General features: G+C 42.3%; 1 protein-coding gene across 6 annotated transcripts in view; it reads right to left on the minus strand.

Moving 5' to 3' along the window:
- MBNL2 (muscleblind like splicing regulator 2) overlaps positions 1 to 24817 on the minus strand; it is a 156058-nt gene that overhangs the window by 20164 nt on the left and 111077 nt on the right. For 2 of the 6 annotated variants that reach the window (XM_045869616.3, XM_054506394.2), the window contains 4 exons: positions 24234 to 24434; positions 21220 to 21483; positions 14936 to 14989; positions 14122 to 14275 (listed from right to left, as the gene is read on the minus strand). In XM_045869616.3, coding sequence (XP_045725572.1) covers positions 14122 to 14275; positions 14936 to 14989; positions 21220 to 21483; positions 24234 to 24434 — 673 coding nt within the window. Of the gene's footprint in view, positions 1 to 5494; positions 5590 to 14121; positions 14276 to 14935; positions 14990 to 21219; positions 21484 to 24233; positions 24435 to 24817 lie in introns of all 6 variants that reach the window. The other 4 variants (XM_045869618.3, XM_045869620.3, XM_045869619.3 and 1 more) reach the window with 4 other exon arrangements.

The raw sequence follows: 24817 nt of genomic DNA on the forward strand, positions 1-24817 counted from the left end.
TCTCTGTGTCAAATAAATAAATAAAATCTTTTAATAAAAAAAAAAGAATTTTTCTTCCACGCTTAGCACAGGCTCACTTCCCAGAATGAATTAGATGGATAATTGCCCTCACTGCTCCCATAGCCCTCACTGTAGAAACACGGGCAATGTGCATTCACTCCACACCTAGAGGGACTCTTTCTTTTGAGCAAAGGTTTGGGAGGTCTTTGAGCTTTCGTGGCTCTGAAATCTCATTTAGGTAGGAAGTGGGAAGCCACACATTAGGGGTAAGCACGCTGGACACATGTGACCAATGAGTGCATTCAACTGCTGTCCTTGACGGGACTGAGTTCTGGTTCTTCAGGGGCGACTTCCTGTGGCTAACCCTTCATGTCAGCCCAAATTTCTCTTTCTGCCATGGGACATTTATTAGGATGGGTTTTGCCCTAGTATGAAATAGTTTTTATGTTTCTGTTGGGTTAAAAGTAACTCTCCCCGTGTAAGGGGCAAAGGCAAGGCAAAGGAGGTCATCGCCAGGGGCCACCGCCCCAGTTCGGGCTCTTGTTAAAACCCCTCACTGCTCTCCACAGACTCCTGCCTCAGATCCGTCGCTCATTCTCCCCGGAGTTCTGTTCTATCACTATCCTTCCTGAAGAACTTCACTGGCCCAATCAGGCAAAACCCTCCGCCGTGGCATTGAAGAATCAGACCTGGTTGCAGTCACCCCTGCACACTGAGGCTCTGACCAGTCAGACTGTTGGCTCTCCACCTCGACGGTACACTTCCCTGCCCGCCCGTGCGCGTGAGCTTGCCCTTCCGTCTCGCGGGCGAAGATGCTCGAAAGAGCACACAGGTGGAGTCCGTGTAGGACTCGGGGGCCAGAGAAAGCACGTCTAGCTACAGGGGTGCAGGGAAAGACTCGCCACATAGACTGGGCCTTCAAGGATGTTACTAGGTAAACTGAAGAAACTCTGTATATAAATGAAGAAGCAAAAACTTAAAATGTATTTCCTGGGGGATTATTTTCTCCCCTCTTGAAACAGATGCAGTTTTGAAATAAAAAATAATAAAGCAATGACCGGACACACTAGTATAACAATTCAAGTTACAGGAATTTCAACCTGTACGCTTGTTAAATAAAATGTCTTACAATATGAAGAAACTAGGTAATCCAGTATACTGAGCTGGGCACCTGCACGTTTTTTAATGTATCCTCTGAGATGAAATGGGTCCCACTGTAGGCGTCTATAGACTTACACATTCTGACTCTCTGTGAGGCTGAAACTGACGGATTTATATGGTATTCTCATTTTCATTTCCGATTTTCCTTGTGACCAGGCCATTTGTTGGCTGGTGGACAGAACTAAGACAGTGAGTCACACAGAACAAGCCCATGAGCCTGCTTCACTAGGACCAGCGACGAATTCTTTTTTTACTTCTCTACTTCTTCCTTCTCATCTGACTTGTGTAGATACTGCTCATAATTTTCAGCCTCCTCACCGGTTATGATATTACACAGACTACTCACATACGGTTATATTTTATAGTTAATATGTATCTGCTAGATGGTTCTAGATGTGAGCCGGTTATTACATCTCTGGCTTGAAGCCAGGTTCCAGTTCAGTTCATCTCCCCGGCTTAGGAGTGACCTTGGTTTCAGCTGAGCCTCCTTCACAGTGTGTTGCTATTGGGTCGCACGTGCAAGATAGCTGCAACTGGGGAAAGGAGAGACTTTCCTGGATTTATAGTAATGAGAAAGGCGGTATAGCATGGTGGTTAAGAATAAGGCTCCTGGAACTGCTGCCTGGGATTCAGTTCCAGCAAAACCACTTACTGGCTGTTTAACTTTGGCCAAGGTAGTTAACCTCTGTTTCGGTTTTACCACCTGTAAGATAGAGATGACCAAAATTGTCCTCATAAGGCTGTGGTAAGGATTAAGTGAGTCTATCTATACATAAGTACCCTCTCTCATATAATATAAAAGGTATGGTATGATATATAATGTAATATGTAGTACATTACATGAGAGAGAAACCATTTAGAATAGTATCTTGTACATAACAAGTCGTTTGTAAATAATATTAGGTAATAGTAAAATTATTAAATATAATTGTATACTAAAGTCTAAAGGCCTTAGTTCAAACAGGAAGTCATTGCGAGTAATACTAGTGTGTTTATTTATTGTATTTTTGTTTCTGTATCTATGCCCAGAGCCGAGCAACTAGAAAAAGTTGTTTTATATTTCCCCAAAGTATTTGGATTTTGTCTTCACTGAATTTCAAGCTACAAGTCTAAGTTCAGTTGAGACTTTCATCGCCGGCACCTCGATGAAGCCCTGAGGATAGAATTTACAGATTTGTGGCTTGTTCATCTTGGCTCACCATGGACCAACATGTAAAGGAAACTGGACCAGAGGATCTGTCATGGGATGTTCTGGTCTATCTTCTGTCTTCTATGAATGACTTGGATCTAATTACAAATACCTATGAGGTTTGAACTATTTGAACTGACCGTCTAAATTGATCCAGTGAACTGAAAGACTGTCAAAACTCCAGCATGTTTTGTGTTAAAGACAGATCACTCCACGAAGGAAAAAGGAGGCAGGATGCTTAGCACACTCTGAGCTCTGAAATCCCTAGCTCTACTTGCCAAGTCTGCCGGTGTCTAGCTTTCTATCATCCCAGATTCTGGGTCCAGCAGAGCAGCTGAGGGACCATAGGTCTGCTGGATCTTGGGGCTGGAAGGGACTTTGGAGGTGATCTAATGCTAGGCTTCCTTTCACAGAGAAGGAAACTGAGACCTACTACGTTTAAATGACACCTCGTTCACGTGGATATGATTCCACCTGAGTTTAAAGGGTGAAATTAATAACAGGATAATTTGTCATGCCACAGCCATCAGCAATCTCTGACTTCGGGGGCACTGGAAAGATTTCTAAGTTCTTTTGTAGCTGCTTCGCTCTTTGAAACTTGTTGAAAATACGTAAAAAATATCATGCCTGAATAATTTATATTTATGATTATTTCTTTTTCTGTGGTTTCCATCAAGAGCTGCTAAAGGATTTCTCCTCTTCATCACTGAAGTGCAATCCAGCAACTGTTACATCCGATAAACTGTACAACGCAGGGTCTAGGATTCTTGAAGTTACTGTCAGATAGTTCTTTGATAATATTTCTTTAAATGTAATTGAAGTTAAACCTCTTGGTTCCTTTACCAATTGCAGTCTGCTGTAAAATGATATATTTTAGCCTCTGCATATCTCATGCTTTCTACCCCTGCCTCCCTACACATAAACCTGCGCATATATATGCACGCAATCTCTCAAAGTTTTGAGGAGCCCAAGGGGAGCCCAAAAAATCACTAGGCTGGAAAACATATTTATGATACGTGATTAAGTATTTATTATAATAATGGAATTTATCCTCAAACTCCAAAGTATTTCTTTATCTTGACTTCCTTTCCATTCTTAGGAAAGATCTCTCAGTATGAGAAGTGCTTAACTTGCTGGGCGGCTGGGTGGCAAAGTCGGTCGAGCGTCTGACTCTTGGTTTCAGCTCAGGTCCTGATCTCAGAATCCTGAGATCGAGCCCCATGCCGGGCTCCGCGCGCAGCATGGAGTCTGCTAAAGTTTCTCTCTCCCTCTCCCTCTGCCCCTCCCTGCTTTGCGCTTGCTCCTGCATGCGATAGCTCTCTCTCTTCCTCTCTAAAATAAATAAATAAAAAAAGAAGTGCTTAACTTGCCATAATGAATACTACTATACTGTACTTGTCTTCTTACGAAAGGACTTTGTCACAAAAATTCTGTCAAAAATCACAAAAACGTGGTTCAAGAAGGCAGGACTTAGACATACATATCCAGGTATCTAGCTTCCTCATAACGAAACAAGCAAAAGAGGTACTTTGAACCTAGTAATGGAAGGATGCAAACTTTCTCTCCCTCTTTCATCCCATTTCTTTTTCTTTAAAGATTTTATTTATTTATTTGACAGAGAGAGACACAGTGAGAGAGGGAACACAAGCAGGGGGAGTGGGAGAGGAAGAAGCAGGCTTCCCGCGGAGCAGGGAGCCCAATGCGGGGCTCGATCCCACGACTCTGGGATCATGACCTGAGCCGAAGGCAGACGCTTAACGACAGCCACCCAGGCGCCCCCCATCATTTCTTTTGAGTCTTCCCAGCTAAGAAACTTATTTCCTATTCTTTGTTATATCTGTTTGGAGGCTGAGTTGGCTTTCCTTAGAGGTAAGCTGGCTTCTTTGAGGTGGTAAATGAAGAGCTAAAGCAACAGTTTATATCTGCCTCTGAGAGCACATGTGGGCTCGCCTTCCCCCCTCTGCCTTCTTTCCTCCTTTGTCACAATTCAGAGGATGCAGCCAGAACTATCAGGGGACTTCACTTGTATTCCTTCATTCAAGTGCACTCACACTTGTCTTTTCAGTGATGAAACCTATGGCCCTGGAATCACTTAATCACTTGGATGTAGAAAGTGTGAATCAGCCCTTCCCACCTGCAGAATGCAGTCTGGAATCCGCCATTGATGCCCTGACATGATTTCTCCCAATTTCTCCCATTAGCTCCAACCTTCCCTCCAGCTCACTCCTATGTCTCTTTTTATCTTTTATCAGTAAAGCTGATTAAAAAAATTAAGCTAAAAACAAAGCCCAAACCACTGCTCTTGTATGAAGGGAGGGCGTGCACAGTAACGTGTTTCTCTAGGCGAGGTTGAGGGCTGATGCTCACCCATCCTCATGCGCATCTCCTGTGCCAGGAGCACAAGTCTGCGAGCTGGCTGGCTGGGGTTAGGGGTACAGTTAGCCCGTGATTAACTGGTTCTCACTGAGAATAGAACATCCATGGTCTTACTGGCACATGCATTAAACCAACAGAGTTAAACATCCCTACTTGGTTATATCCAGCCTTTGTGAACTCAGTGCCCAGCATTCTTCTTCCAGTACACCCTGGCTCTTAGGCCAGTATCCAGACAAACTGTGAAGTGGGGACCAGTGACTTTGGGAGCACAGGTGACCAAGGCGAGATGTTGACAAGCATCATTCAGACCTCAAATTTGACACGAAGGCAAAAGGGGGAGACTTTTCTAAGAGGAGAATTTATTTTTCCCTCCCCAACAGAGGTGATAGGGTCTGAATGAACTGAATTGAAATAGAGCCAGTTTTCAAGCACCCACGGGCGAGCTTTTACGATTTTTCTGCGGCAATTCACAAACCACTGGATACGTAACGCTGTACTAAAAGGAATTGAAGCCTGTCAGGTTAATTACACAATATTAGGTACGAAAACAAACAGTGCAACACAAAACATAGCTACATCATTATTTGCAGTAAATGTTAACTCTAAATAAGTGCAACCTGTCCATAAGTGCTTGCTATAAACTAATTAAAAAAATAAAATTTGATGGATAAACATGAAAAAAAAATTCTCACCGAGAATTTTTTTTTTAAATATCAGCACTCATTTAGAGTTTGGGATTTGTGAAAGAAAGCTTTAAAAGGAGCAAACCTGATTGGCTGCGGCTGTTGCTGCGAAGGGGACACTTGTTGCAGGAGTTGTTGCTGCAGAGACAGTGGCTGACGTAGCGCTGTGCATCATGGGTACTTTCAGGAGGGGAACCATGGGAGCAATGAACAGGAGGGTGTAGCATTATGGTAATAGAAGTGGTATTTTGGCATGGTGAATATCAGAGCAGCAAGCCATCATGGGTTAAACCAGCAGATGGCATGCAATCACAATGCAAAGCAAGGAAGCATGGGAGAGAAATAAAAAAGGGAAAATAGCTTATTACAAGTACAATTAAAGGAAGTTTTAAAACATAATCAGTGATTCCCAGAAAGGCCAAAGCAGATTACTTTGGTTGATGTATTTATCAACATTTTTACTTCTGGCAATTTATCATTCCCAATGGGGAGCCTATGGTTGTAGGTACAGTTAGGTTTCCTCCAAAAACGCGAAATGGAACGTCCAATGAAATAAGAAGATATGATACTCGTTTTTGTCATTCTAGAACATCCAAGGCTCGACATGTCGGCCTACTTTGGGGTAGGATATTCTTTGGTTGGAATTAATTATGGTTAAATTGAACATTTCTGTCAATCTGGAGCTGCTTTTTTGGGGCAGAAATAGTTGGAGGCTGGGGTTTATTCTGGGTTCATAAATGGCAGAGCAAAAATCATGGCCTTGATGTAAATTCCAACGTAGTTACTGCGAAGTAGCAGGCAAATTTGGCCAATGTTTACTTCTCTTTATTCTAAATGGAACTCCTCCATACGTCCTAAAGACAGACTTTGTACCAAGGCACTGGATGTGTAGAGATAACGATAGAGTATTAAAATTTAACATCTAAGGGAGTGCTAAGGTCCAAATAATCACCCCAAAGAAATTGACACTTAAAATTAAAAAGGATACTAAAGCAAGGCAGTTCAGACATTTGTTTTCAAAATACATCCATTTACGGTTTTTAAAAATAAATACTTCTGGGAAACTCTGATAACTCTAACACACAGCAAAAAGGAGATAAAGGCACACCACTATGAAACTTTAAAACATTGATGAAATTAGCCTGCCTTTCTGATAAAGTCAGCTTTTTTTTTTCTCTTACGCTAAACCATATAAACTATAAAGAGAAACAAAATACAGATCATTAAAAAGCAGTACTTGTGGTTTTATGTCTTGCAGTGGTTGTTCTAGCACAGTGGTTATTCTGGTCACATTAAAACGATCATTTTCTTAAATAATACAAGTACATCTTAAAAAACCTATCCATTAACTCTAAAGCCAAATAAAGCCTTCAGATCTACCATTTCCTAAAGCATTTCTACCATCTCTGAAATAAATTTCAAGCAAGTGAAGGTACTGTACATAATAGAAAAAGACAAATAAAAAAAGGTTGAAACCTACCAATACTGGTAGCGGGAGTCATGCACAAAACTGACCCTGCATGTCATGCAATGGCAGGTGGAAAAAGTGAATAAAGGGAAAGAAACAGGTTAGCGGTTTAGAGTTAACATTCAAAGTGAGATTGAAGCACAACCAGAAATCAGTAGGGTTAGTTAACACAGTCTTTTAGAGTTATTTACGTTTTTAGGACTGACACAAATATCTCTGACTTGTTGGAAGCCAATATTACTCAAAGCTCACTCCTTCAATGCTTTTCACACTTTTTACTCGGCTCCATCGACATGATTCTTCTAAAGAATGACATGTGACAATGTCGAGAGTGTCCTTCCTCTAAGACCTTTACAGACATCATCGAGGTTAATCCTCCAAGGTAGGAAGTGGGTATTTTACAGATGAAAAATCTGAGGCATAGTAACTACTCCAAGGTCATGCGTAGTGGGGATTGAGGGTAAGGCTAGAAATAGCATCTACTCCTAAATCCAGGTCAGGGCTTGTATTCGCTGGATTACACTGACCTTATTGCATTAAACGTCTGTTTGCTTGTTTGCTTGTTTTGTGTCAAAAACAATGTGAAAATCAAAACAGTAACTAAGATTCCGTATCCTCCAAATCAAAGGCTCGCAGGTCAGGTGAATTTTAGATGATTGCCTAGAAGCCCTACAGCATAGGAAGACTGAAGTTCTTGTGACAGAATGACCTGGATGTGTACGTGACCCGTTTTCTGCTATGAGATTCATCATGATAAAGGAGGGGTGCCTAGCAATAAAGCCTAAAGAGCGTAGAGGCGAAACAGAGCCAAACTGGGGCTGACTTAGGACCAGGCCTAGCGACTGTGTCATGGCTGCTATTAGGTGATCCCTGAGGGAGATCTTTGGCAAAACTCCTAGGATATCTCAGGTTGGTGTCCAAGTTGAAGGATGGGGGAGAGGGAGGAAAGGGAGGGAAGATTTCAATCCCTCCAGGGGAATAGCTACCTTCCCTGCGGGGGGCCGTATTAATATGCTTGAATCCGAAAACTCTGACCCTGAAGCGAAATGTATGTGGTAGAGTACTGAAAAAATGAATTATCTACTTCTGGTTCAGTTCCTTAGACTAAAAATCAAGGTAATATAAGGATTATATACCTGAAGATGGTGTGTCATGGAGGTGACAGAGCATGCATTTTTAATGAATGAATGAAACACCTCTTTAACAAATGGGTGTACCTGCTTAGGGTTTTAGAACTGTGTTCTGAGATACCAGGTGAAGAATCTGAGATGCGTAGACCTTTGTTCTCTCTCTGCTGAACTGTCCACACCTGAGGGATACTTTCTGCCTGATCTACATTTTGGTCAGGCTAACGTTAACCAGTCAGGAACAGAGGTTATTAAACTGGATTATTACTGGATTCTTCGCAAACGCATGTTAATGAATCTGACTTCACACACACACACACACACACACACACACACACACCCCTCAAAACCCTTCTCTTTCTCTGGCCCTATCTTTCTAATCTTCATAAACAAACTCCTGGACAGTTGCCTGCTCATAAATTTTCACTTCCTTTACCCCACTTGCTCTTCGATCCTCTCCAAGTTGACTTCCATATTCAGGTCTCTACTCCAACTGCTAATGTCTTCAAGAACTTCCTATTTCTGCAGTCATTAGGAACTCTTCCATCTTCATCCAATGTGAGTCTTGGTAACATTTAACACTTGGCCACTCCCTCCATAATAAACCATTCTTTTCCCTTGGATTTTCTAATACCCCCTGTCCCTCCCCCCCCTACACGCACAGACACACACATACTTTATAGCTCATATGCTGGAGTTTTTCAGGACTCAGTTCTGGTTCCTTTTCATCTACTCTGTACTTTTTCTGGGCATATCATTCAATCCAGGATTTAAATACTATCTATAAGCTCAAGGCTTCCAAATTTATGCCTCTACCTTCCCTCTTGAAATGCCCTGCTCCAACTCACCAATAAGCCAAAGCAATCCTGTTTCTAAAATGCATCTTATATTGGTCTGTCTGTACATCTCTACTGCCACTCCTCCAGTCCTGATCGCCATTATCTCTAGGCTGGGCCATGTCATGACGTGCTATCTTGTCATCCTGTTTGCCTTCCTGTCCCCTGCCTAATCCGCTCCACTCTTCACCTTTCTAAATACAGGTCTGTTCGCTTCTCTGCTGGAATGATTCACTGCCTTTTCATTGCTTTTAGGATAAAGGCCTCCTATGGTCCACTCTCTGACTCTCTTCCCAGCTCCATTCCATACCCTTCTCTGGGGGCGGGCACCGTGACCTAGGCAGATTAGCCTTTCATTTCTTTGAGCTGAACACATCACACTTTTGTCCTACTTTTGGGCTTCCCACAAGCCCTCCCCTCTGCCTGGAATAATCTTCGCCCCACTCTTTTCATCTTCCCGGTCTCAAGGTATGTGTCACTTCTTTAGAAAACTGTTCAATTGTTCTTTGACCTATCTCCATCTGCCATTTAAATCAGTTTATTATTTTTAAGCTTACTGAACTCTACTTTTTCATTCATCAGCCTTATAAAGCATTTAAGTTATGTATTTATATGGGCATTTATTGAATATCCATCTCTCCTCCTCTCCTGTCAACTCTGGGAGGATTCATGTCTGTCTAGGTCTCTGGGGCACATAGTAGGTGGTCGATCGGTTGAATGAGGGTTTTCAGTCATTAGTGAGTGTATTGGGAGCAGCTGGTTCCTAAAATTTATTAAAGTACCCATTTTGTCAATGACTTTATTTTAAAGCGAACCGTGGCCGGATTCAAAGCTATCCCTATACAAATTCTGCTATTCTCTTGCATTCCAGTGTGGGGGGGGGGCGGGGGGGGAGTGTTTCTTTCCTGTGTCGTGGCCGCGGGAATGTCCCTGGGTTGCAAACCACCACCGCCACCGCCACCTCCTGCAGCCACACTGAGCTGGGACTAAACATGTCACTTTAGCTCAATTCAGGATGTGGCTGAAATGCTCGACCAAATTCATCTGATGAGCTTCTCTCGCTCTCTTTGTGGTCTAAAAGTGATATGAATATTGGAAACGCATAGCTTTGGCTCTGCGTGGCCGTCTGACTCAGTGCCAGATTCCGCTCCTCGTCTTTTCTGCCTCGGTACCCTCTGCCTACCCCTTCAGTATTTGACATTGCAGCTAAAATGAACAACTTGCAATCCCTAACTATGCTCTCCCCAACCCCTGCTGGTCTCCCTAACTATGCTCTCCCCAACCCCTGCTGCTCTCCCTAACTATGCTCTCCCCAACTACGTCCCCCCCTGCCTGGGATGCTCTTCTGCCACTGGTAAAATCTTCCTTTCAAAGTCCTAAGCAAATTTCTTCTCCTTCGGACAGTCGCTTCTTTCTCAGTTTCCTTTGCCCCCACCCCCCCAGCACATGCTGACAGCCCCAACACACTAGTGCTTTCTGCACTCTCAGAGCTTTGCTCGTGCCCCGACGGGCCCTTAGCGCTCGTCACTGTATTGGCTTTTCCCTCGTTCCGAACTCCTTCGTAGTCTCGTTACTGGATCTGGAACCTAGAACTTACTCTGCGTTCAAGAATTGTTTGCCGAATTAAGGGGGGCAAATACATTTGGCTGTGGCTGCCACAGGTCGTTTCAACTAAACGCTGACGAATCTTTCACCAAGGCGTGTGATAGATAACCTTATGTAACCTTATGGTTTGGGATCAATAGGCAATATTTACACTAGTGCTTTTCCTTGTTCTACTTATTCTGTACATCCAATATAATGAGATAAATCAAAGAGGGACTCGGTGGGTCGTTTTGTTCTGACCGGCTGAAGCATTCCACTAAGACACTAATTCTTTCAACAGAGACTTCTCAACTGTTCTCTGCTGCGTTTGCACAAATATTTCAATGCTAGAATCTGTGAGTCAGGATTCTCTGGGTAATTCCACGAATTATATATTCCACTCTGCAGCACAGACACACAGCTTCAGTTTTCCCATCTGCAAAATGCAAATAATCATGCCGGCCACTGGCAGAACTCTCTCGAGGACTAATGAGACAATGCCTGTAAGAACACTTATAGTAACACAATAAACCTGTCAGAGAAATGCCGAGAATTATGACCCTGCTGTTTTTGAGAGTGTGTGTGGTTTCTGCCGCTGGCCTAACATAGCGAAGAACAAGTATGGACTCCTAGATTAAAATAATCCCTATCAAAAAAGGAGAAAAGGAAAAGTCTCACCCACTACAAACGTGCTAGGGCATCAGCCAAGGTGATATTTCTATGAGCATGGTTTGGGAGAAGAATCCCATATTTTGCGCAATGTTTTATACTCCTATCTCCACACCCTGGAGGCAGAATTCCTAAAATCCAAATTCACGTGGTGTCAATGGGGGAGTTTTCGTAAGATATCGAAAACTTCACTGTGGAGAACAGATGGCAAGTGGATTGACTGTAATGCTCATGTCACAGTGTCTGCTAATATTGACCCGTTATGTCATACGCCTACAACTAATACAATGTGATATGCCAATTATACCTCAGTGAAAAAACAAGAAAGGAAATTAGGGATCTTAAAAAAAACCACCCCCAGAATTTCACTAGGAATGGCCTTTCAGTAAAGGGTAACCTCCAGGAGCACATGAGATGCTCTGTGTTTCATATATACGATCATTGTTGATAGAAAGTACTCACAGAAAAATCAAAATCTGTCAGTTTAAAAATCAGGGGCCCACCATCTACCAAGTTACAAAAATGATTTTTGAACATCGTCATTTAATTTGCAGAGATTTAAGACAAGGGTGATTGACCATGAATGACTATCATCATTACTGTTTTAAAATTGAGTTGAAAATGTGGTTTATGAGAAAGAAAGCCTGAACTAAAAACTAGAGCCAAAACAAACACTGAGATTTCTGTTAGGGATTTAAGTGGGGGAACGATTATGCTAACTTGCTTTTGATTAAATTATTTTCTCTTTCATCATTTAAGAAAAACATGTGAAAACTTCCTCGAAGCTGAAATACCATTTCAGAGCATGGGAGCCACATAGCTGTTCACTGTGATATTGATATCATGTTACAGATGGAAACATTTGTAATTCACAGAATGAAATGGGCTAGGACCCACTTTTGGGCTCCCAAAGTCTCACAACTGCGGGTTGCCGGACACACTGGGACAGTGTTTAAAGAATCCAGCAGGGGGCGGAAGTGCACAACCACGGCAGCCCGTACAGCCTCTCGGTCCTCCATACAGTCATTTCATCAACTGGATCGGGTCATTGCATAAGGGATGTTATCCATTCTTGCTTTGGGAGTCTTTAAATGGTTTCCAGGTGAAATACTTTAAAATAAGGATTCCTGCAGTGATTTAACAGAGCTGTCATGATTGGACTGAAGTGTTAAATACAAGTTAGAGGCCTTCAGACTTTCACACGACTTAGGTCCAAGGTTTCAAAGGCATTGCCAGGAAATGGTAGTGAAATTGTTACCCAGTCTCCAGAAACAGACTTGTCCTTTTATGTTCTACCCCTCGGTACATTCCTCCCTAATTTTTTCTCCTAAGGTATCTAGTGACGAGGTCTATAAGACGCTTAAGGAAGTCATTTAAGACCTCGAGGTAAGTTTACCTACTAGAAATTATTTTATAAACATGTTATATCCAGTGGATTACAAGTACAAGTCCTGCTATGCTAGATGCCTGCCCTGAAATGTCACTGGCTGAGGTTGTACTAGAACAGGAGGGAAACCCCCAGTAAGTACTGACGTAGAGACTCACTCTACAGGTCTGTAAGTCTCCTTAAGAGAAGAGCAGAAATGAAATATGAAAACTAAACACTAAGAACCATTTTGCTGATATAATTTATATGTTTACTATAATAAGTATCATTAACAAGTTGATCATTGTTTTTAAAGTGAAGCTTTTATACAAAGAATACCACAGAAATACTTCTACTCCCTCCCATGTTAATTCCTGATAGGCTACAGGATTTAAAGAGATGGATAACAGACCCGAAAAGTCCAACCACATGGATTAGGACCAACAAGCTCTTTGTGATAAAACTGTTGTTCACCTGTATTTACCTTCGAGTCACTCTCATGGGATGAAAATTTGGACTTCAAAACTAAGAACTGAATGGACAGTCTCCTCACGGAAGCCTAAGTCACTCTCTGGTTCTTTTTTTTTTTTTTTGAATACTAGGAAATTTTATTTATTTTGAGGCTATCATCCCTGCTTCTAATGCAGACCAAGGAAGTCAAAACCATGATCCATTTAAGGTGACTCTGTGTGCGTACATGGTGTACATAGGTCTGTGGTCAGGGAAGTGGGCAAAAAATGGGGGAGGGTTGCCATGCACTACGCTTTTGTTTCTTCACTTCTATCTGATGTTTTATGTCTGCCAAGCTCTACGGGAGAACTCTGTGACTCCACGTGTGGAAGCTGGGTGGTGTCATGTCATGGGACTTTGGATTGGTCACAGGGACACTAGGGGCCGGCTCTTTGTGCCACCTTGGGAAGTCACCTCCCATTTAGGGGGCCTCAGTTTTGTCATCTGTAAAACAATCGCCTGCATGAGGAGATCACGAAGAATCCTCTAAGCTTCAGGATTCTGTGATTAACAGAATTCATCTCCTAGTGGAATGGTACAGTTAATGGACCTTCGCAGCTACTATTCTCAGGCATTGGCTTAGAAACCGAGGATAAGAGCTCTATTTGTGCACTTGGTGAAGTTGAGAAGGATGGCGAAAGAGAAGAGGATGAATGTAAAATATGAGTAGAGGGTTGCTTTAATTTGAATAGCCTTGTTTTCTTTTGTTTTTGTTTTGTTTTGTTTTAGTGCTCTGAATAGGAATAGGAAAAAAAAAAGGTTAGTACTTACTGGAATTGCTATTTTTAGGTCATTCAGGGTTAAAGACAAATTTCAATTGTCACACATAAAAGGTCTCGTTGACATGAACAATTTTACACAGCGTGTGTAAACACAAGAAACCGAAAGGCCTCGCTGCTCTCTGCTTCTCACGGGTTCAGCCTGTCCCTCGACTCTACAGAATATTTGGCTTTAGAATCCTAGCAGCCTCTAGCTATCATTCCAGGCAAAGGAAATACCGCTCGATAGCTGGGACAAGGGTGAGTCTCAGGCTACACTGACTATACCTTTACAAGCAAACTAGATGCCACCAAACAGCTTAGAGGAGATGCGAAGAAAGCACATGACCGAAGGGCACGCGGACAAAGGACTCGGAACCGCCAGGGCACGCACCTGTTGGGATGAAGGCCGCATGCTGCTGCAGCTGCGCACTGGTGAGAGCCTGCTGGTAGTGCAAGACGCTGGGACTGAAGACCGTGTTGGCACCATTGCTCTTTTCAAGGGCTTGTCTCTTTGGTAAAGGGTGAAGAGCACCAGGAGGAAAGGCCTGTAAGTAAAGAATTGGACAGGACGTGTATAACTCAAAGTCACCACACCGCCAGGGTCCACAGAGATCATCAACTACAACATTCTTTTTCAAAATGACAGCTAAGGAGATGCCTCTGCCATGCACCTTAATTTAAACAGCGGCAATGTCGAATGAGTGAGAATTTGTTACTGAGAGCGAAAGCATGATTTCTGTAACCCAAAACGGTAGCATCTCAACTAAGGAAAAGAAAAACTATCAAGCAACACCAAAAAAAAAAAAAAAAAAAAAAAAAAAAAGGAAAGAAAAAAATGGCTTCAGCTTTTAAAATGAGTTAAACTATTCTAAGGGGGGAAAGAAGCATGTGTGTTATTATTAATACCTATTCTCTTCATTAACTAAACGGCAATTGCTTGGATTTTAAAGGTTAATAAGAATTATAAGGAACATTTTCCGAGGCAAGTAATTTAAGTTTGCTTCACTCTTTTGGAAAAGGTATTAAGATTTGTTAGGATTAATTTATTTCACATATTACGTATGACAATGAGATGGCTAAACACCTTATTGAATTTTCTCCATTAATTAATAATGATTGTTTGCAACCGATTTTACAAGTAATACAAATCTCAGATGGTTCTCTGAAAAGCTACATGCAAAGCGAAAGGTGAAAGGTCAAAGTACCAGGTCTACAGATGCTTCGAGAGGTCGCTTCATTGCTTTGGCAGTCGACTGAGTCTTTTAATAACAGGCAGCGAGCACATGATGGCAGTGGGCCAATGGGATTCAAGCGAATTAACATACAGGTAAACAGCAAGCAGAGGTGCATCATGGGAACGGCATTGCATTGTGGATAGGTGAGAAGGAAAAAAATATTCTGAATGCAATATACAACGTACAAAACACTAGGCATGCACAACAACAAAAATGTTCTCTAAAGAAATGAATATTACACCTTAAATTAGTATCGAAGCAAAAATGCATCTACTATACCTTAGTTAAAAGCATATAAGAGAGTAAAATATAGATGTTTGAAATTCAGGAAAGTTAATTAAAACAGCAGCTTGCATACACACCATAAGCATTTTTTATATTGCTTCAGAAAAAAATGCAAAATTTTCAAGGGCCATAGGACTGAAGAACTTCTGATAAGTTAGTTTTCAAATGTAAAATAACAAATGTGCTAAGTATAAGATCCGAGTCAAAAAAAAAAAAAAAAGATATTCTCTTCAACTTTTGTAAAAGTCATTTTTAATGAAGATCTAGCCTAACAAAATGAAGTGGCAAACTGAGACAAGAAATTCAGGCAAAAAAATATTCAAACACAAGATTATTGAGGCAAAACTGTTTGGGTTTGGATCTTAATTTTTTTGTCTGAATCATGTGGATAATTGTCTCAATTCTTCTCTTCAGTCTGTTAGCGTGAATCTGGCAATGCGGGAGCAGGTTCCAAACTTAACAAGTTTTGAATATGAATAGTAAGTTTCTCAAATTTCCCACTCTCAATCCATTGTACTGCTTCTACCGACTAACTTATCATCCATTCTGTTTTCCACTACATTTGAAATTATAATCCAATTTATCTCAATCAACTTACCGGATTACGCTAAGAAAATACCCTTGGAAAACAGGTATTTCGTGTTCTCAGCTATCAGAATCATTTATACTTAATAATTCTGTGTGTACTTTTAGCTATAATCAGTGACCAACCCAATTAATGAGAAGTGGAACTCTCAGAACAACAGCTAAAAATAGCAAACAGCTAAAAAAAAAAAATAGCAAAGGACTGCTTGAAATAGTAGACGTAAAATAATATTTTTAACTTATAACCATACTTTGGGGCAGATAGTCTCATTTAAACAGCTGAAATAATAACAAAGATTGATTGAATCTTCACCACAATGAAAAAATTTTCCTATTCCTTGATAATTGCTGTAAAAGATGGGAAAATTCTATGATGGAATTCTGTGAAAAAAAAAATCAAAGGAATAGCTCCAATGCAAATAAAAAATGAAATACCCCCTTTCTATATGTAGCACAATAGGTAAATCCCTAAGGTTTGCGCAATCAATACAAAACGTGGTATTCTGAAGTTCTGAGTTGGAACTATGGCATTTGAAATAAGATGGGACAGTACTAAGTTCTCAAAATGAGGAACAATTAATGACATTTTCCTTCGCAAATCAAGGGCTTTTTGTCATCATCTGATGATTCAGGATCAAAAGTATAGAGATGACAGGAGGTAAAGAAGGGGGGGATAGAAATAAAGAGGGAAAAAGATTGAAGGCAGAGAAGAGATTTAGAACAGCCAACAGAGAAATGTTTTGTAAGGCAGTCTTGAGAGAGGCCATCAAATAATATGAAATCAATGTCTGGAAAGTAGGATTGCAACATTTTTAAAACCCAGAGAGCCCCACAATAAGAAAGCTTCTTTGTACTGGATAGTCTTTCTGCAGATATAAGTTCCCCATTATGTAACTCCCATGACTCCACGTTCGTTTAAAACCTTTGGTTGCTGTACAGTTTCTAGATTGTTAAATAATGCATTTCTTTAAGCTTAAATTAATCTGTGCTAACTACATAAGGCTGTGTAGCCTGTTCTCCCAGAGTGCACCAGCCCGGAATCATTTGGCCTCAATCTTCGGGAACTCCGTTCTCTCCACTTTTCCAGTCCTCGGGAGTTCCAGAGCAAATCTACTGTTGGGTTGATTTTGTCTGCTGTGCTAACTAGAAGAGTGATTATGTCTCCAAAGGCTGGTAGTTACGAATAAAATTTCGATTTAACAAAGCATCATTTAATGAAGTCTCCGAGTAGGAAAAGAAATATTAAGTATTTCCCCCTGGGATAATCACCTGGAAGGTTAATATTCTTTTTTTCTGATCTTTGATTGATGAAACTTAATGTCCACAGAAATCAGAATAATCCAAGAATGTGAAGAAAGAAACAAAGCTCTCAACTGAGCTGGACGGCAACAGCATCTCCTCTTCTCCCACTGCAGGCTGTGGGTTATCTTTCCTAGACGCGTATGTCGGGTCTTTTCAAGGAAACGCCAAGGTTTTGGAGGGCTGAGCATACCTATCAGTATCTTGCACACCTCACGCTTTGAGGCACATGTGTAGAGTGTATTTTAAAAAATCTGTGTGGATTGATAATCACATTATAATATGGTTTTGTAGTGCACAGATATTCTGATTGAGAGGATACATTTGGCATATGTTTAGCTACACTGAAAGGTCTTCAGGCTTAGACTAGATCCGAGAGATCACTGAGCCTGGTGGGTCTTGGGAGCTTCCTTAGGCACCTAAGCAGAGAAAAAGGTTCTCTTTAGCTGAGCCTCTACTCTGTGTCGGTCACTTGGCATCCATTCTCGTTGGCCTCACCAACATTTTGGTGTCCCCTGCCCTCTCTGGGCCACCTGCGGGATTGTGTACATCCAGCGGGGTTTTCCTTTCTCTGGGGCAAAGAACAATCCAACCGCGAGTCAAGGTGTGCAAACCAAGGGCCCATGCCGGGCATTACGGGCAAAGACCAAATCTGAGAAGTCAGAAAACCCTGACGACAATCATCAGAGCTGCCATTTTGATGCGGAAGAAAGGGATGTGGACAAATAGGATGGAATTCAAAATCCCTCTACATGTTTTCTTGGACAATTGAAACTTCTCTAGCTGAGGGCAGCCGGTCCTGTTTCCTTTTACAAAATAGGAATCTGTGTAGCCCCATTTTGAAGTGTGTGAAGAAAGATCGCTTGCTAGAAGATCAGATACCCTTTGTATCTGGCTTATTTTCGCTTAAAAAAAAAAAAATCTGGTGAGGACGATGCTCACGTTCTAAGACGTATTGTGAAAGAATCAGGCTCTAAAGAAAATAAATGTCTCCTTTTCTGGAATCAAAGCTTTAAGTGCATTTTCAGGGTCTAATTAATCAAAAGAAAGGGAAATCCCTGGACAATAATACAAACTGCATCACAGAAATTCTTTGTGTTGGGATATGGAGCCCAGGTGAATGGAATACTAATATCTGCTGACTGCAGTCATCACTCCCATTTGTTCTTTTAAATAAGGAAATAAAATAAGAGGTTTTTTTCAGTGTATTGAGTAATCTTGCCGCTAGAGGAAGAATACTTTGACTTTATCCAACTGCATTGAGGCTGGTTCAAATGAGCCTCTCACTTCAACTAAAAAGACATGACAAATTCAATAATTTTCATGTCATTGTCAGAAAGAAGCTGGCTTTTGTTCTGAAACTATATTCCTTTGGGTTGTCTTTGACGATGTTGCAAGATCCCCTGAAATATCAGAACTCCAAATTTGGGCACAGTATGACAATCCCGGGAACTATGGTAACTAAATATACTGACATCCACTGCAATAACCTCCACGCACCTTGATGAGTATGATGTGCAAATTCGAGGAAGGGCACATGGCAGGCGCGCAGAGGGGTACAGGCTTGGGCTTAAAATATCAGGTTGAGGAATGACGTGTTTGTGCCAATGGCCATTTCTTCTCTTCTCCCCATCACCCACCACTGACCTACACGGGCTGCACCGTTCCTTCGGTGATTGAAGGATATATTGATTGTGGATGTTAGAATGGGTACTTCTCATAAACAGGCAGGTACAATCAAGGCTCAGAGAAATTCGGGGCTCAGCTCTCCGGTTACGATTAGTACCAGTGGTTTGTTGTAGCAACAGGTATTTGAGGTATAGGGACTAATTTTTTTCATACCCCCAGAACCTCATCTCCTACGCCAGTGGCCAGAAATGGCTATTGTGACCCAGGCTGAGCTGGTCATGGCACGCTATTACTCTAACCATGAGGACAACCCCCAGAATGACCTTTAACTGTTTAGGGTTTTTTCCCTAACCAGAACTGCTGTAGAAGATGCTGTTTTCTCTCCTGTCAAAAGACATAAGAATGTGTCCCCACAGGTGTCTAGACTCGTGGTCAGTGTTGCACTGGAGAACCTGGTCTTAGAAGATAGAGCTGATTCGCCAAGAGAAGCAGGAAAGAGAGAAAAAAAAGAGAGATCTACTGGTTTTCCACTTTCTGGGTCTGGGCGCCCCTAATCTCTATGTGACTTCTACTCCCTTTGGAGGGCACCACATGAAGTCCAACTTTTTAATTTAAGCTACTTCAGTTGGGTTTTGGTCTCAGTCCCAGAGTCCTGACTAGCCCTGGGGATAACCCTGGTACCCAGTTACGATTTATCATGTCAGTGCAGTGGAAAAACGTGTGCTTTGGGCCTAACAATCAGTGTACCAGTTAGGATACACTGGGGCTGGCCTAAAATAATGATTACAGTGAAAACAGTTTTACTCCTTATAGGATGAGATCTTCACTACGAGGATGGAAAGACAGATTCCACATTGGAGAAATGTATAAAAGACTTCCCTTGCTCGCTAAAAGAGTTCCTTTTTCATCAGCATTAAGTAACCGATTTACTCCTTTGTATTCTCATTACTGAACGTGGAACCCAGAACTTGCTATGTGTTCAAGACCTGCCCCTGCTCCGTTCCCAATTACAATCAGTTTTGCAAACTGTTCTTTTACTAGAACAAAAAAGAGGGAGAATTTCTCTATATTGTAGTTAGAAGACTGTGTTTTAAAGTGTATCTTTCATCTCTGAAGCCCTGTCTCTTCTAAGGAAGGGCGGCCCACTGAGTCTTTCAGGCCCCGCTGGACCCCATCATGCATTTCCATCATCACTGAGGAGCACTGTTGCCCTCACTTACTCAACTCTAAGCTCCTCGAGGGCAAGAAAACCTGCTTAATTTCTGGATGCTCCCCAGCGAGTGTCTGATGCATGGCCGCTCTCATTACGTGTTCTGAATGAATCAGTGAATGAATGAATGAATGCACAGTGTCTATCATATATTATAACAGGCTTCTGATAAGCCGGCGATCTCACCTTAAAACAAATTAATTAGCAATTTCTACAACCTAGTGTGATGGTTCTCAAGCTGTGCTGCACATCGGAATCCCCGGGGAGTTTTCACAAAAGGCCACCGCCCAGGCCACACCCAGACCAATAAAATAAAAAACTCTGGGGGATGGGGCTGATGTTGGAACCTTTCAAGACCCTTCAGGTAATTCCAAAATATAGCCGAGTTTGAGAACCAGGGTTCTAGGCAGGGGCTTATCAACTGTTAATGTGTATACAAAACACCTGAGGATACTTTAAAATTAGAATTCTGACCCCAAAGGTCTGGGGTGGGGCCTGAGACTCTGGAGCTGTAAGAGACTCCCCAGGATGAGGAGGAAGAAGGCGGGGGACAGTAGGAGGAAGAGGGGGAGAAGGAGGAGGAGACGAGGGAGTAGAGGAGGAGGAGGAGAAGCAGGGGGAAGAAGAGAAGAAGGAGGAAGAGGGGGAGAAAGAGGGGGGGCGGCACTGGCGGCTGGTCTCTAAGGGACATTACAGTGACTCAGGGACTCCAGGCTGGGTTACAGTCCCCCGCCCCCTTTTTAAAGCACCAGTCAGTACAACTCCATTTTCATCTGTTCCATGACACAATTTCATTTGGGGGAGGAAGTCTGAAGGCAAGGGGGGAAACGGGTGGGGAAGAGCCAGTCCCTGAAGGTCACCTGTCGCGGGCCTCTGGGCCCCGGGGCTCCGCCGTCTGGCCGTCGCCGGGGCGCTGGGCCCCCCTTCCCGGTGGCCCCAGGCCGCGGAGCCCGCCCGGAGGAGGAGGAGGAGGCCGGGCCGGGCTCGCCGCAGGGGCAGGGGGGCCGGCGGCTCGCCGGGGGTTCCCTGCGCCTGAGGGATTTACTTATTGTGCTGAAGAAGGGAAGGAGGAGGGAAACCAAACCAAAACAAAACGGGGCAAACAACAACAGAACTTAGGCAGCGGAGCAGCGGGGATGGCAGCCTTCCCTAGTTCCCGCCTTGGGGGGGCGGCAGGGGCGAGCGTCGGGATCCCGCGGGGCGCCCCGCGGGCGGAGAAGGTGCGCGGCGGGCGCGCCCCACTTACCATGACTGTGGCCGCGGCCGCGGCTGCCTGGGCGGCCACCGCCGCTTGGTTGGCTTGGTGCTGCGCAGCTTTGATTTTGGCCTGCAAGTGTGCAGGAGGGTGAAAATATTTGCATTTCTCCCTCATGCAACGCCCCTTTATGTAATCCATACAAACGGTTACGGTGTTGTCGTTTGTGTCGATCATGGTGCTGTCTGCGGGGTGTGCAAAGCGGCAGTCGGTCTCCCCCCGAGCACAGTTTCCTCGCTGGAACTCCCTGCATACCTAGGACACAGGGGGCAAGAGCGGACGATGCAGAAGGAAGCCTGATGGCCGCCGGCGACCACCTCCGCCAGCGCAGCCATTTATGTCCAAAAAAAAAAAAAAAAAAAAAATTAAAGGAATACATGCTTTTTCCTCTCTTTTAATGGTGGCTTTTGTGACATTCCGGTAAAAATTTGATTGTCCAGAACTCAACTAGGGTCCCTGACAAACTAATCTGAGTTCTGCTTTGCCCTCTTTTCTGGAGTGAGACTCTGTATTGAGAAACTAAGGCAAAAGTCTGCAGTTGGGCTAACATCACGAATATCAACAAAGCCTCCCTTTATCTCTGGGTAGTGTGCTTATCTCCGTATCTACTTTATATGTAATAATTAGGACACAATATATGTGTATATGCAGTACAGAATTTGGACATCTATATCCATATCCAAATCTTCTCCTGCCCTGACCACTCTGGGATGCCATAGGTTTTTTGCATGGAGGGATAGTTGCATCACAGACCAAGCCCCCAGGGCATAGCTGTAACAATTCCAGAAAGAATTGGGGGAAACAGATTTGTTCCTCCTCTGAGGATGGGAAGTGGGTGGGGTGAATCTGAATACTCCTGTTTCCCCCTAAGTCCCCTGCTCTACAAAGATAACTTACACTTACAATCCTAAGTCAGAACTACTGTATCTAAGACGTTGAAACTTGCATTTAAGGTCACTCTGTTATTATTTTTGACAGCACAGACAGAAAGAAAAGATAAAAAGGAGAGAAATAAGTGGAGGGAAGTAGGAATGGAGTCTGAAGTGCTGATGTGTTATTGTTGCTTTTTTAGTCCTTAATCCTTAGTTCTCCTGAAGTCTCAAGTAACTAGAATGCTCCATCCTCTAAGAATTCTGGTGGATCAAAAGTTTACCATGTAAAGAAAGTTTTCTTTAGAATTTAAGAGTATTCTGAATCCTGATCTGAAGACTAGTTCTTAAAATAAGATGACATAAGTAATAAATAGACATAATACTTATAAAATATCATTAGCAGGGCAGAATTAATAGTAAAATTGTAAATTATTTTCCTTTTAGGCTCTAGTTCCAAAGTCAGTACACTGAAGTGGTGGTTGGCATCTCGACCATCAGTGACATCATATGAAGGGTCACTGACGTGACAGTCAAGCCCTGTGAAAGTTAAAGGGGCTTGCAGAATACAGTTTCACTGACCAGTGGCCAAGAGGGCTTGAAGGGTAAATAGGTAAGTCACAAAATTGCTCATTCTTCCCTCCTGCTTTGGATATAAGCCAATATTCCATCTTTAGTTCATAAAATGTACAAAATAAAAATTTCTCAGGTGTTCCCATCAATTCTGAGTCAGCCTTCATCTCTAAATGCAATCCTCTGGTCTGAACCTGCGTCCGAGGTACATACCGGCCATCGAGCGTTTACCAAGGATCTGTGTGTGTGGCCGACTTCATTCCTGGTTTGAAATGAACTGCAAGCTGCCCTGCTAAAGTCACTGTAAATTATTTTTCAATGTCTTTGTCTACTAGTCCTGTTGGGGAGGACGATTTTTTCCCAACTCAGCTGATTTAATTTGTTTTCTAAACCACACTCACCAACTGAACACTAAAGCTCCATGGGTCCAGCAGGTGGAGCCCCAAACGCTTTTGCAGACCATGAAAGGTCTGTTCTCTAGTCATAGGGGCAGGCTAGATCAAAACAGTAGTGTTAGAACTATAGTCTTTTCATTTTGGGATACATAAACTCCAGACTGAAGCTGATATTAGGCAGCCACACTTTATTGCCCTCAAGATTTATCTGGTAAATATTTATTTTTTTAAAAAATTTTTATTGGGTAAATATTTAAACGAATGCACATTGAAATAACTTTCTCCAATGATCCAATATAAAGCACCGTGTACATCCTAACCATACATACATCACCTAACAACTTTAATGGGTACTGGAATTAAAGGAGCTCGTTGAAAAATCTATCAGAATCTTTGCCTACCTGTATAAAATGCTCTATTAAATATCACAGGCTATAGTAGTTAAGATAAATCCTCTACCTCTGATTAAAGAGAATACTGGCTTGACTCATGACTTAAGAATTATGTTCTATAAATATATGAACTTGTTTTCTTGGCTTTTATAGAACACTTGAACTTAAGTTAAAGAAAATATCTCAATCGATAACTAAATTTGCCCAGCTTCCAGTTCCCCTATTTACAGGTAATACAACCAGGGCTGATATTCGGGAACATACCAATATAACTATATTAGTTCTTAAAATATTGAAATATGATCATACCAAGTGGTCAACAGTCATAGTTCTATTTACTCGTACCTCTGTGCCCAAGTTTCCCCCCGGCCCAATTGCCCTGACTGCTGGGCCTCTGACTTGCCCATTCTCAGACCTTTCCAGGATCCATCAGAGGTTAATGCCAAGCATCTGGAGGCCTTCTGGAGCCATTCTATGGCCTGCACAGTGACTGATTCATAGTTCTACTGGTTGTTAAATATTTTGCCCCTGAACACACATTCCCCACGGGTGAATTTTGTTTGTACTAAGCTAATTCTTTTCCTACAGACTAATTTCCTTTATACTCTGCCTTAAATTGAAACCATAGAAGTACGAATGCATGGTGCTTAGATGAACGTGTGTTGTGTGCACGTGGCTGTTTTGCAAGACTGAATGAATATCTTATAAGCGTTCACTTACACAGAAGTACACTTCTACCACAAATGCATCTCTTATCACAGATATAATTGAAGTACCTCCAGTTTGTCAGTCCTGAGAAGTTTCTGAGTTGCAGTTGAGCCCGGGACAGTGACGGGCGGACTTCCGGGAACAATAACAGGTGTGGTGGGTAGAATTTCCGTTGGGACTAACCCAACTCCAGGGGTTACAGGTGCTAAGTAAGGAGCAAAGCTAATCGCCGTATTTGTCCCTATGGCGGGACCTACAGGAAAAGTGGGCTGTTAAAGGAAGACAACACAGGACAAAGATTTCTTTAGAATAAAACTTTTTAAAAAATCACCAGCAAGTGTCATTTGAGCAAAACTCACTCATTATAGATAAGACTCTTTGTGTCAGTTGCGTAAATCAATATCTGAGAAAGTTCATTAAACTTCCCTGTTTTGTTTTGCTTAATAAAAATGAAATCCATATAGATCCTCTCTTCCTAAAACCATACAAAAAATCATGGGAGAACATTGTAGAAACCTAATTACAGAGGACAGGTTAAACTTTTAATTCTATGAAGGCAGTCTCAAGAAAAGAAAATAATAATTCTCACTATAATTGCTCATCATTCCAAACACTGAATGTTGGTAAGGGAGTAAAACCTGTGGAATGCTGA

Source organism: Mirounga angustirostris, unplaced genomic scaffold (assembly GCF_029215605.1).
Source record: "Mirounga angustirostris isolate CCGP_5_RB_7025 unplaced genomic scaffold, mMirAng1.0.hap1 SCAF_3, whole genome shotgun sequence".
Taxonomy (NCBI): domain Eukaryota; kingdom Metazoa; phylum Chordata; class Mammalia; order Carnivora; family Phocidae; genus Mirounga; species Mirounga angustirostris.